This window comes from Cyprinodon tularosa, unplaced genomic scaffold (genome assembly GCF_016077235.1).
Source record: "Cyprinodon tularosa strain WSP-4 unplaced genomic scaffold, ASM1607723v1 ctg118, whole genome shotgun sequence".
NCBI classification, from domain to species: Eukaryota; Metazoa; Chordata; class Actinopteri; order Cyprinodontiformes; family Cyprinodontidae; genus Cyprinodon; species Cyprinodon tularosa.
The window spans coordinates 1,147,272-1,161,456 of NW_024037981.1; the positions used below are offsets into that span (position 1 = coordinate 1,147,272).

The 14,185-nt window shown below is 37.6% G+C and overlaps 1 protein-coding gene across 1 annotated transcript; it reads right to left on the reverse strand.

Annotated features, from left to right (window-relative positions):
- Positions 1 to 229: 229 nt before the first annotated feature.
- Positions 230 to 11,266, reverse strand: LOC119771502 (gastrula zinc finger protein XlCGF57.1-like). The gene is made up of 2 exons (XM_038267533.1): positions 11,033 to 11,266; positions 230 to 1,998 (listed from the first exon to the last, which is right to left on the reverse strand). Exons 1-2 carry the CDS (start codon positions 11,184 to 11,186, stop codon positions 569 to 571), a joined length of 1,584 nt encoding a protein of 527 aa, XP_038123461.1. The 5' UTR covers positions 11,187 to 11,266; the 3' UTR covers positions 230 to 568.
- Between the last annotated feature and the right edge of the window lie 2,919 nt (positions 11,267 to 14,185).

Here is a 14,185-nt window from a genome sequence, read left to right on the forward strand (position 1 = left end):
CAGATGACTGTAGTTTGTTTTTTGTCCGACTTGCCATGACCGAAATATTGCCAGACTGCCGAACTACAAGAACACTTCTTTGGAACAATTTCCTCCGCCTCTCCTTGCTGCAACATCTTCATGTGCTCTGTGTTGTGGTTTGAGAGGGCGGCGCTTTGTGACGGCGTGCCTGGGTCCGCGATTGTGATTGGTTGGGAGGAAGTAGTGACTAGCATAAACCTACATGCTAGGCTACAATGAGAAGGAAGGAAAACTGCGTTTCTTTATCGAACTTTTATCGAGCCTATTTTTTTCTATTGCGCCACACGTCTATCGATCGATATATATCGTTATTGAATTATCGCCCAGCCCTAGTTTAACCACCGACAGGACAGATACACAAACAGGATTAACTAAGCCTGAGTGTTAGCCTGATCTGGAGCAGGCTAACTACACAGAAAAAATCCCTGTGCTGAATAAATTCTTACTTTTTCGATAAAACCAATTAATGGCATAATTAGGCCAGGATATGCAAACAAGCAAAGCCTAATACTCTAATCTTTGTTCAGTGAAACAGCCTTCAGAAAGCTTACTGGTCTGCATGGATTTTCATGTGTCTGTTTAAAGTGTTTTTTCGGCTAAATCTTTGTCCACAGAATCCACAACAGAAAGATCTCTCCCCTGTGTGGATTGTCATGTGTGTGCTGACATTTGCTTTTCGGCTGAATCTTTGTCCACACAGATCACAGTGGAAAAGTTTCTGTCCAGTGTGGGTAGTCATGTGCCTGTCTAAAGTGTTTTTTCGGCTAAATCTTTGTCCACAAAGATCACAGCAGAAAGCCTTTTGCCCTGTGTGGACTTTCATGTGAGTGTTTAAATTTTTTCTTTCGAAAAATCTTTGCCCACAGAGATCACAACAGAAAGGCTTCTGTCCTGTGTGGATTCTCATGTGCGTGTTTAAAATTGGCTTATTGCGAAACCTTTGTCCACATAGATCACAACGGTAAGGTTTCTCTCCTGTGTGAATTCGTCTATGAACTTTTAAGTTTTGTTTTCTCATAAAGGTATTACCACAAACCTCACATCTAAACTTTCCTCCCTTTCCGGTTATTCCCGACTCCACATGTTGTCCATCTGTTATACAGTTATCATTTAGTATAATTGACGACTCCATTTCTGAAGATTTTTGTCTTGTGTGGATTCTAATGTGTTTCTTTAAAGTTGTTTTACGGTTAAATCTTTTTCCGCATTGATCACAACAGAAGGGTTTCTCTCCGGTGTGAATTATAATGTGTGTTCTTAGCGTCGATTTTACAGCAAATCGCTTCCCACAGCGATCACAACTGTAAGGTTTCTCTCCTGTATGGATTCTCTTATGAATTCTTAAATATTCTTTTTTAAAGAAAGTTTTACCACAGTCTTCACAGGTAAACTTCATTCCTTCCATTATTTTCTTTCCGGAGTCCACATTTTCCCTCTCTGTAAAACATTTGTTATCTTGGGTGCTTGAATGACCCATTTCTGAATTTATTGTGTCTCCTTGAAGAAAGCAATTGTAAAAAAATTGTTTAGGAAAAGGTTCATTAACAATATTTCCTTTATACTTAGATTCTGAGTTGTCTGCCTGGTTACTTTTCACGTCTTTGGCTTCAAGTCCAGAGTCTGTAAAGTGATGCAGCTCATAGACTGGATGTTTTATATCACAGCCATTATCCACATTCTCAGTGTCTTCAGTCTTTATAGAAACAGACTCATCTCCATGATATTGTTTCGCTCCTTCAATTTGGTCTGGATACAGCAGGGAGGACTGGTCGTCATCATCCATGGTCTTAATGGTAGTAGCGGTAACTGGAAACCTGACGGTATCAATCTTCTTCTCCTTGAAGTGCTCTCCCCTCAAACTAACATAGATTTCTTCTTTTTCCTCCTTTATGTGGTAGTAGTTTGGGTCATGAAGGTCAGCACAAGGTTTGTGGTCTACAGGAGCTTCTTCTTTAACAATCACCACCCGCTGAATATCTGCAAAAAAATAAAAGACCTCATGTAAATTAGAAAATGTTAGCCTAGACAGAATATTTTTTCAATAGATATATGCAGTATATATTATGATGTTAAATGTATTTATTCTTTAATTGATTTGGGGCTGAAAAAAATGTATCGTGATCAATCCATTATTGAAATAATCAGCTAATTTCCCTTCACCACTGACTGGAGTATAGAGACGCTAAAGACACATAAAGTCGAAGCAGGATCTTGAAAAACTCATTCTGTATTTATCTTTATTAGAATTATTTCAAATCAATTCAGTTTATTTATATAGCGCCAATTAGGGATGGGAATCGAAAACCGGTTCCTGTTCAGAACCGGTTCCGTATTTTCCGATTCCATGGCATCGTTTGGTAGCTCGCTGAACGATTCTTTTTTCGATTCCCGCAGCACCAGAGCCTAGAGCGCCGGCTCTGGGGAGCACGACTTACGTCACGTTTTATACGTAAGTTACGCAAGTTACGCAAGTTACCAAGTTACGCAAGTTACGCAAGTTGGAAGAACTATTCGAGGAGGAAGACAGCGAGCTGCGGTCACTTTGTGAATCAAAGCCCCGTCTTTCCTTAGCCCAGAGGGTAGATCAGGAAATCCAGCTCTGTAAAAGCTTGCCCTCCATCCCCTGCAGGGATAGCGCCACACTGTGGTGGTGGAACAAGCAAGATACTCTGCCCTTGCTATCTGGACTGGCTGAAAACTACCTCTGTGTGCAGGCTTCCTCCACCCCATCTGAGAGGGTGTTCTCCACGGCTGGAGACACCATAAGCCCTGAAAGATCCCGTATCCTTCCAGAAAAAGCAGATATGCTCATCTTTCTGCAAAAGAACTGTTAATTTTCCCTACTACTGTTTTATAATTAGTATTTTTTGTTATTTAAAATAGGTTATTATCCCATCATTTGTTATTAGACATTGTTGGTTATTAAGTTTGTTCTTGTATTCATTTTTCATTTAAACACAGATGTTACTCCAGTTTCACATTTCCTTTGGACATCTTGATCTTGTTGATTTTGTAAGATTGTGCAATAGTTAAGTAAACAAAGTTGATGCTGATAATCAAACTGTTTGTTCTCCTTTTTTCCCCAAATTGGAATCGAAAAAAGAATCGATAAAGAATCGAATCGTTTCATAGAATCGAAAAGGGAATCGGAATCGTGAAAATCTTTTCAATTCCCAACCCTAGCGCCAATTCACAACAAAAGTCATCTCAAGGCACTTTACAGTTTAACCAGATCATACAGTCGAATTGATTCAAAGTTTTCTATCTAAGGAAAACCAGTTTATTGCATTGACTCACTGACTCAAGTACAATCCCTCACACTAAGCATGCTTGTAGCAACAGTGTCTTCATAGGTTTGGCCAAAGAAGTCAGACAGCTGCAGCTGACTCAAAAGGCAGCTGCCCGTGTTCTCACTAGAACTAAGAATGTAGAGCGCATCCACCCAGTTTGGAAGTCCTTACACTGGGTCCATGTAGCGTAAAATGTAGACTTTAAAATCCTTCTGTTAGTCTATAACTTACTGAATGGATGAGCAGATCAATACATAACAGATTTGTTGTCAGTATATGATCCACCCAGACCACTCAGGTCTCCTAGTTCCAGTCTACTCTGTGCACCCAGAACTAGAAGCAAACATGGAGAAGCAGCATTTAGTTCCTATGCTCCACTTATCTGGAACAAACTTCTAGAAGACTGTAACGCTGCTGAGTTCTTTGAAGTTAAAAACTTATTTGTTGAGAAATGGCTTTGACTGTTAAAGCTAAACTGTTAAATAAGGTTTAAGGTTCTGGTCCAACTGATTTGTTTGTTTTACTACCTGATTTTAATATGATTTTATCTTCATTTGCTTTTATTTTTCTTCCATGTTATTTTTATTAATGAATGTAAAGCCCTTTGAATTGTTCTTGTATTGAAGTATGCTATTCAAATAAATGAACCTTGCCTTGCTAAAACTTTCCCTTAGATCAGATATTCTCAACCTTGGAGTCCAGACCCAAATTGGAGTCATGAGATGATTTTTGGGGATCGCCGAATCATTGTGGAAAAATATAATGCACGAAATCAATTTAGCTTCTGACCGGACATTATAAGGATGGTGAGCAGTTGTTCCCACACAGGAATTACCCAAAATGTTACGGTTAGCCATAACTAGGCTTCACCAAAACAACATCAATGAACCGGTCAGCTGAGGTCACAGTGTTTAAGGGAAAGCTGGAGCAGTGGGCTGTGAGAGTGGATGGGGGAGTTTTGAAAAGTTCCTGGAGCTTGAGGGCTTTATAGAGTTATGACAAAAACATTCAAACTATGAAAAAAATGATTTCCTCTCACCTCAACACCTGCTTGAAGGTTTCAATAAAACCTTCCTGAATAATGACGCCCCAAAAAAGAATGTCTGGATAGACCTTTGAGCACCTCCACAGCACATCACCTGTCATCAGAGGTCGCCCTGCTCGATCTGACCTCTGATTCCAGATTACAGACTGTTCTGAATTCTGGATTTCAGTACCAACAGAGTATGCAGCACTTTCAAAAGCTGCAACTGATCTACCGTTTCTATTTGCATCCATGTAAATAGTTGCAGATAGGGCTGGGTTATACATTGAGTTCATTCGATTAATTCACGTTTTTAAAAGTCCACAATTTGAAATTTTGGAAAAATCGTAAAATCGAGGAAGTATCTTCTTCTGCAACTTTTACTTGCATGTTTGCTTCCAGCACCTCTTTCCTCCTGCTGCCCGACAGAATGCTGCACTGTTTACTCGTGCCATGGCTGCTTCTCAATCTGAAGAGTTGGACACGAGAAAAGAGACTCGTATTTCGTTGATTTTTTGGAAGTGGTTCGGCTTTGACAAGGCCGATGTGGACCAGACTACAGAAGTGCGCAATGTTTGGCGAAATTCCTACAAAACCAAGACTAACAGCACAACTAACAGGTAACAGCATCTCCGGCAAAGGCATCCCACAGTGTGAGAGCAGCGCTCCCAGCTTTGGGAGTGCAGCATCGGTAGAACGGGCAAAGACAAACACAACCACAACAAGAAAAGACCACAAACGCTGGCTGCCTCTTTTTCTAAAGCGGCGCCGTACAACAGGTGTAGTGTGCAGTGGAAGCAGATGACCAACGCTGTAGCTGTTTATATAGGGATGGACATGATGCCCATAAACACCATATAGAAGCCTTGTTTCCTACAAATATGACACGCTGAGTCCTAACACTACAAGCACTCTGCTAAAAGTTGGACTCTGCTTTGTTATTTGCAACTAATACAGTCCTTTGTTCCAGTCGGTATCTTCAGTTTAACTCTGCATTATATTGAAAAATCACTATAATTATTGTTGGGTGAACATTTGTGTTACTTGCACAAGATTTATGTTATGAATAGTTAATAGAAATGTTACAATACATTTATTGTTGGCTAAATATTTGTTACTTGTCACAATATATTTTTGAATAAAGTAAACCTATTTTAAAATACATGCATGTAGTTTTTAATACTTGAGTTAAAATTGATTAAAATTGTAATCATAAAAGATGACTAAAAAAATAACAGTTGTGTGAAATAAAACATATAGGTTAACAACAACTCCAAATTAAAATGATTTAATTTGGGAAGACTAGAGCAACAATCCCGTCCCTGAATCGTATATTGGCTCCAATATTGACTAATTAACTAAATCAGAGATCTTGTCCAATCCACTTTGCATAGAACTGGTATTTCTTCCTTTTTGCTCATTGTTTCTTAATAAATAATCTAAAGTATTTTCATATCTGTTAATTTATCTTTTTTTTAACAAAGTTTATGTAGTGGCTAAAGCCTTCACTCTCATGACAAGATATATGGTTCATTCATTCAACAGTAGAATAGGATCTGTAGTGGATATCAGCCACTCGCTCAGCCCAGGTATCGGTATCAGATTGGATCAGAAGTAGGGCTGGGAATAGGGTTGTCACGATACTAAACTTTTCAACTCGATACCGATACTAAGGAAAATATTCGATACTCGATACCATTTTCGATACCACAAGGATAAAAACAAAGTCTCAAAAATTCTACAAAAATATTTTCATTAATAAATAAAATACAATAAATAAATACATTAAAGGTTTTATGCTGTGCACAATATTAAGCAAGCTTAATAAAAAAACGTATAAAATTAAAATCAAGTGTTGCTTCCTTGGCTAAGCTTTGCACACATAACAATGACACTAGCCAAACCGGTTAAGAAACAAAAATAATTCTCAGCAGCTGCACCTCTTACAAAAAAAGTCTGAAACTGAAAAGTGCACAGAATTATTCAATCACACAGTGTTCTAAAAGTGCATTGTCCTCTATTCTGCACTTTAGCTGAATGACTGCTTAGGTGCCACTGGTGGTAGCACTGTATCGATACTTTTAAAAACGAGTATTGTATCCGGATACAACATTTCAGTATCGATACTTTTTTGAGTTTCGATACTTTTGACAACCCTAGCTGGGAAATATGATTTCAAATCAAAATAACGATAGGGCAGATTTACCTCAATAGTATACTATATTTATACATATATACAGTGTAAATATATATATATATATATATATATATTTTAGGGATGCGCGATATTGGGATTTTGGCCGATATCCGATATGCCGATATTTTAAAACTCATGTAGCCGATAACCAATATCGATACCGATGTTAAAGCTGGACAAAAATAAGTAGTCATTGAAAATAGCAGTTTTGTTATCCATTTCTGACACTTTGAAAAATAATATACTCAAATATATTTTCATATGCTGATATCAAATAGATTTTTAAAAACGCGGTATCGATCTATTTTACTTTCAAAATCTCGTGAAATTTCATCGTTCTGTTACAAACTCGTGATATTTTGCAAATTCTTGTGAGATTTTGTTAGTAAAATAGATTGATACCGCGTCAATATATCAACATATAAAAATATGGCAAAATTTTGTGAATTTTTGGGGTATTTCGTAGCATAACGATGACATAGCAATTCTTCATTAGTAAAAGAGATTGATATGGTGTTTTTAAATGGCAATATATCAGCATATGAAGATATTGTGATATTTTAATGTATCAATATTTTTTCCCTCGTCTTTAGAAGTTTTTAAGTCTGTAAAAAAGAAGTTTTTGAGGAAGAAGAAGTAGTATTATTTTTTTTTTTTTAGACTTTAGAAACTCAGAAGCTGATCAAATATCGGGTTAAATATCGGTGGGGTGGCCGATGTCCGATATTCAGTTTTAAGGCCGATACAGGCCGATACAGGCCGATACAGGCCGATACCGATAGGGGGCCGATTATATCGTGCATCCCTAATATATATAGTGTATATTTTATACTCCGATTCCTTTATCAGCAATACAGTCATGTGCAGGACACGCAACTGATCTATTTATAATTTATTTTTGGAATAAATAACATTACATATTACTTTCAATTAAATATTAGAGTCTTTTACCCATTCAGGTTTAAACATAAAACAATGTCTAATTGAACAGGAGGAAAATGTTTCCTCTCTTGTAAACATTTTTGAGCAAAGGTAATGGAGCATTTAGCATATCTTTGAATTCAACAGCGTGGCTGTGCTGTAGGTGGTGCAGGTTGGATGTGTTACATTGGGCAGTCCCGACAGTTTTAAGACAAACTTTGCATTTCATGTTCCTTTGCTCAACATCTATGGCGTAATTTTAATGCGATCGAACTGAGCGTGTAGGGAGAACAATTTTCATCGTTTAAACTCGCACGCCCTCAACTCTGACAACGCGTTCTCGACTACTTCGCTCAGCTTCATCTCTGCTCTGGTTCGGCTCCACAGGATCAACTGATGCAATGTCTTTTACAGCTGTGTTAGACGGTTCTTCATTGGGCTCATCCACCCATCTCTTTGTTTACGCTTCCGACTGGATCGGTGGAGTTACGAGATTACACACCTGCTGTAGTGTCTTAAAGGGAAGGAAATACAAGCCACCAGTGCAAACATGAAAATGGCAGAATTAAGTTTCTTTCTTTTACCTACATGGGAAATTTGTCATCGGTTATCGTAGTGAATGACAGAAATGGTAAAAATCCTGTTTATTACCTAGACCTAATTGGAAGAAATGGAGAAATAAATAATTTCGGAAAAAAATCCATAAAATCACATTTTCAACTTGTTTAGGAGTGAAGAACTGATGAAATCCTTATTTGCCCCACTGTAAAACAGAGATCTCATTGTTCTCTATGTTTCTAATTAAGGTTGGACAATATGTAAAATTTTCCAACCGATCTTCATCAGTCCAACAAATGGCGATGGACGATTTGTGCAGGTGACTTTGTGGGCAAAGCTCAGCCTCGGTACGCCGCTTCTGCATTGTGGTAATATTTTTAACCACCTGCACACATTATTAAACTCAATAAGGTAAACATGCTTGTCTTCTTTTCAAAAATGTAAACGTTTTTTATTTTTTGAGTAGGAATAAGTTTCTCTTTTCCAGCTGCTCTGACTATGTTATGAGGCAATATAGTTTTTTTTTATCGTTATTAATTTTTTTTTATGAATGTGCAAAAATCAACAGTTTCAACTTTTTTACTTTTTATGTAAAGTACAGGGCTTCAGTGGAAGAGAGATGTTTCCTTTTTTATTTTCTTTAGTTGTTTAATTTTGGATTTGTTGTGTTAAAAGTCAAATGTATAACAGACAAATGACCTGCAAACATACAGGCCTACAATCTTGTGGTCTTTGGTTCTGGTTAAAACAATACCCAAAAAAAAAAAAAAAATAAAATAAAAAAAAATGCTTGTCTCTGGTTTGGATCAGTTCTTTCTTTTCTTTCTGCACGCTGGCACTGGGGAAAAAGTTTTTGTGTTCCATTAAAAGCAGCATTAGGGTTTTTTTTTCAGTGTTTACAACTGTTTCTCTCTTAGACACAGTGATAAGCTCAGCTTTCACTGTGACCAACTGTATGCCTTAGTGTATGGATACTGTCTCCAAACTCATCTACCTATCCCTTTCTTTCCTAGTCAGAAGCTAGTTTACTGTTATCACATGATCTTCCTGCAAAGTCAGTGACCCAAAGCAAATCAGTTTTCCAAAATAGAAATCTGTTTACCAGTCTGAGTGATTATCTCTGCAAAGCACATTGAGTAGATGTATTGTGAAGGCAAATTCAACACATACTTGAGAGGCCAGGTTATTTCTATTAGTTTAAAAATATAAACAGAAATAGCAGTGAAACGTATCAAAATTAAAAGGAAATTCTTCTTCTATACCAGATCTGCACAAAAAAGCAATCCTTGCAGCAAATCAACAACAAAGTTGATCCCCAACTTCGATCCCCAATACATATTAGCAAATGATGCACCACGGAGGATACTTGAGACTGGTCACGTTATGAGATGAGCTGAAGCTTCGAGGCATGTGTCGAGTAATGGAGGAGGCGTTTCCCCGAAGCGTGTGTCCAGGCTTGATTCATTTAGCGGACGGGCCAAAATTGATGATGTCCGAGGCCTCGCTACCGTGAAACCACGTGACCGCTTCGCAAAGTGGTTCGGGAAGTGCAAGAATTTTGACAGGCAGTTAAACAGCCTCAGGATTCAGTCAAGATAAGGGAGTTTGGAGAAGAGCTGCTGTCAGTATGATAAAGTTTGGATAGATTCTAAGAATAGATTGGTTGGAAAAACAACCAGTCTAGTTGCTTAAAACTATTTTGGTTAGAATAAACCATGTAATGCAGGGGTCTTCAACGTTTTCCAGGCCAAGGACCCCCAAACTGATGGCAAGATGGAGCGGGGACCCCCTAATTATATATAGTATGAAATTGTGTTCTATCAAACTGGTCCTATAGTCACTCTATTACAGATGGAGTAATGTAAGGAAAGTCATTTCTCCCTGGGATTATTAAAGTATTTCTGATTCTGATTCCTGGTTGATGGGACAGGTGTTGTGAATGAAACGGTGCCCAGATTGAAAGAGCTCCTGTGTGTCGCTGAATGCGTGCATTGATGACTGAAAGACATCTTCTGCCTGCATTGATCTTTTTACTACAGTGTGTTGAATTCATGTTAATGTGGATTTAAAGACATTTCAATTAGTGGAAAAAATTGCGGGGGGTGGGGGGGGGGGGATATAAAAAAAACACTAATCAATCAAAGATTTCGTTACCCCCATGCAGTACCTCCTTGGACCCCCTAGGGTTCGCGGACCCCCTGTTGAAGACCTCTGATGTAATGATCAAAATTTGAGCAAGCCAATGGGCACAGTTAGTGTTAACACCGAAGTGTTAAACAGTATTTTCCCCATCAAACAATTCACAATATATATATTGATGGTTCGAGATCCACCTTTGGCTCTTGAAAGTTGTGATTATACTTAATTATTTTGGCTAATGACCCTTTGCATTGGTTTGCCCTAGTAAAAATATAGATTGGGTAACCAAAAGATTGGTTAAAGACAACTTCCAACCCGATTAAAACCCAAAAATGTGGAAAAATTATAATGTTTGAATAAAAATGACTAATGCCTTTCATTTTACTCATCGTTGCCCAATTTGCACAAACACGTTCACTGTCTGCTTGAGTTTATTTCACTAAAATGGACCTTAAATGGAAAAAGAAAAACAATTAAAAAAAAAAATCACATATTTTATTACAAACTGTAGTTCTGCACTCCACCAGTAGGTGGCGACAGGTTCACATGGAGCCTCATGAACTGTGGGGATCGTTGAAGCAAATTTGGCCAAACGGTTCAATGCCTCATGAGGCTTAATTTCACATTCACTACTTGAGAAAAACGATCCGTCACATCGGGTGACATCACCCGTCACCCCAACGCGGAGCAGCATCTGACCGTTTCCTCCGAAAAACACATTAAAAGCCCAGATTACCACTCACAAAATGGCGGTTTCGTGTTGTTTTCACACAGTACTGGAGCCCATTTCGGCTTTATGATCCTTATCCTTTCGTCATATAGAAATGTGCCTAAACTGCATTCCACATAACATCCAGACCTAACCAGTGTAGCAGAACCTACCAGCCTGCAGGATGTTGGCATCCGGAAAGTATCCCTTCTCCTCTTCTTTAATCGTTTCTGAAATGTCCCCCATAGCTGCACTCTGCGCCCGCAGGAGCTGCTGTGTCTCTTCAGAAGTTACAGTTTTTACACTTATTGCGCTCAGATGTTCCATCCTACGAGAGGAGTTTCTAAAATGGAGAAATGTTTATCTGGTGGCGTCTTCTTCTGCTTCTGCTTCTTCTTCTTGAAAAGCTGTATAACGGTTGGCAAACTAGTTAAAGTGTATTACCGCCACCTACTGAAAAGGAGTTAAACCAGGAAACAAGACTCACATCCAGAAAAAAAACAACATAAATAATAATAATAAAATGAAATTAATAAATAATTACTAGTTTTCCAAATTGTATATTTTAACCCAATATAATGAAATACATAATGAAATTCGTCCTCATAATTTCTAATTTGTTTTCATGCTAATGTCACTCTGCCGGTTTCTGATGGTCCTATTAGTTTTCCCATCATATTTTAAATTTCTCACTTCAAGGTACTTTCCCGCAGCTTTCACTATTATTTTTAGTTTTTCAGTTTTCTTTGTCGTTTGAACACAGCAATTGATAATTTCTACCATGAAAAGAACAAAATCCTTCTTTTTAACAATCAATGAATCTTCTGCAATTTTGGGACACTCCTCCAGAGGGTTTGACCTTGTCCTTTGAGCAACTGTTCTGACTGGGATGGGATTATTTTTGCAGCATAAGTTATTATGAGCTGCAATTTCTCTATTCTTATCTCTTCAGATCTCTTGCTTACTTCACAACCTCAATATGCAGCAGTATGTTCTCCATCACAGTTACATTTCATTTTTATTTCTTTGCCCAACTTTCCATATTAATTCTCTTCAGCACGTTGTTTGCCTTTGCCTACAGCTGTTATATGACCAAATCTTTGGCATTTGAAACCTGAGGTACATATTCCAAGTTATCATTTTATACCATCAGCCATGTCAATATTTTGGAATACATTTACAAAAGATCTCATATTTGACAATATATGTATAATTGGAAATATACTCAAATCATTTTGTATTTCTGTAAAATTTTGGATTAATTAAGTACTCGTTTTTTAATAAAATTGCCAATAAATATCAATTAGCTTCTTTTTTTTTTTTTTTTACAAGCATCTTGCTTACAGACCAGAAAAGCAGGAACATGTGTTTAGTAAACGTTTTTAATTTCTTTAATTTATTTAAGTGGGAAGGAAACTGAAAACCCACATATGGACTGGGATAGGGGAAAGCCTGCAGTCTGGTGCAAAGGCTTACTCAGGATGAAGTTTAGAAGAAAAATCAAGAGCTGAATCACTCAGGGGATGTTTTGGTGATAAACCTCTGTTGCTTTGATAACCGGGATTATAATAGGGAATAAAATATGTTGTGTAAACGCACACAAAGAACAATAACTGTTTCACTAGCAAGGACCACACCAAAAGTTAATATGAGTTTATAGGTGTATTGACTGAATGCTGGATGAAGGGACAAGGGTATAAAGGATGAAGGGAGGGAGGGATGGAAGGGGTTGGGGGTCACTGACTTCTGAGGAGTAAACAGAGGGCGTGAAGATCTCATTTTGGGGGTTTGAACTTAATTTAACCTATTAACTCTATTTAATTTTCCAGTACGGCTGCTTACGTTGTTTTCTTTTTGGGCCATGAAGGCAAAACTAGTTTATGTTACAGAAAAATGTCTCTACTCTCTTCCAAAAATTCTTGTGGATGTTAACCTTAACTAGCTGCGAGGAATCATCGAAGCTTGTTAAGGTTTTGATATCTTGGATTGGGGATATTTTGTCTTTAGATCCTTTTGAAAGCAGTTCCTCAGTATTGTGTTATTATTTATCACCATACAACTGGAACTGGGTGGCCATGCCTGTTTCTGATCAGAGAGACTAACTGATGCCGGTAATCTTTTGTGGAGCAGGGATGACAACCAGCACTGCATAAATGCAGAATCAACTGAAAATCCCTTATTTCCTCTACAGAAAATACAGAGCAGCTGTAACTTAAATCAGCTAAATTTAGTTATAGAGTATTTCTTTGATTTCACCACCTTGTTGGTACTAGTCATTATTGACGTTCTCTTAAGTCAATTTGTCAATATTTTCGCATGATGATCACTTAAGTCAGCTGAATGTACAGAACGATCATGTATAACTTTGACAGTGGGATATTAGAGATTTAGAATTGTTCATTATTTTCACAACATTTTGTTGTGATTCTTGTTTCCTTCTTTTCTGCACTGATCACTGTCTCTTCTTAGATCAGAGGTTTTAGAGGAGAGTCGGGATGTCACAGTAGGGAATTCTGTGTATAAACCGGACCAAATGTCGGGGTATCTTTGAGAAGAGGGGGTCCTGCTGCAGAAACCTGATGAGGTCCTGTTATATAAATACATCATCCCTTCTGGTCATTTTCCAGTCTCAGCATTAAAGAAATTACCTCTGGGTGGGGCATAGTTGTCTGTAGTGCTGCCAGAAGAGCAGCTTTGTGTTTCACAGCTATAGGTCAAAAATTCATCAAAGTTGTATATAATTTCTTTGGGATATAATGATGAGGGTCATTACCTTTCTGCCATCAAAAATGTGTGATTTCTTATCGCCTCATAGGCCTCAAGAACGTGAGAACTGTTGACAAATGATTCATGGTAATATAGCTGTGTTTAAGTGCAGCTGCTGATGTAATGCGTTTGTGTGGTGTAGGAACTAGCATTAGTTTTAGAAGATCGATGAAACTTAGTAAATCCTCCCTTTCAATGGGTTCCTATGTTGCTGGTTGGACTTTGAGCAGGTGATCCGAAGACTTCAACTTCAACAGTGGATCATACTCTTTGAATTCATTTTCACAAGAAGAGGAAGAATTGTAACTACAATTATAACTGCATTTTGGATGGGCATTATTAAAATTAGGATATCAGAAATTCTAATTTAACTAGTCATAAAATAAGTAGTTGATATCTTTAATAACATTTCTATTAGCAGAAATATATTTTTGATGCCATGAATTGGATTTCTAGATATCTGTAAAATTTAATAAATTTTTGATATCTGAAATTGTCATTATGACTAGCAGTATGGAGTATTATGGAGCAGTATTATGAAGGTCTGAAATTAGAGTTCA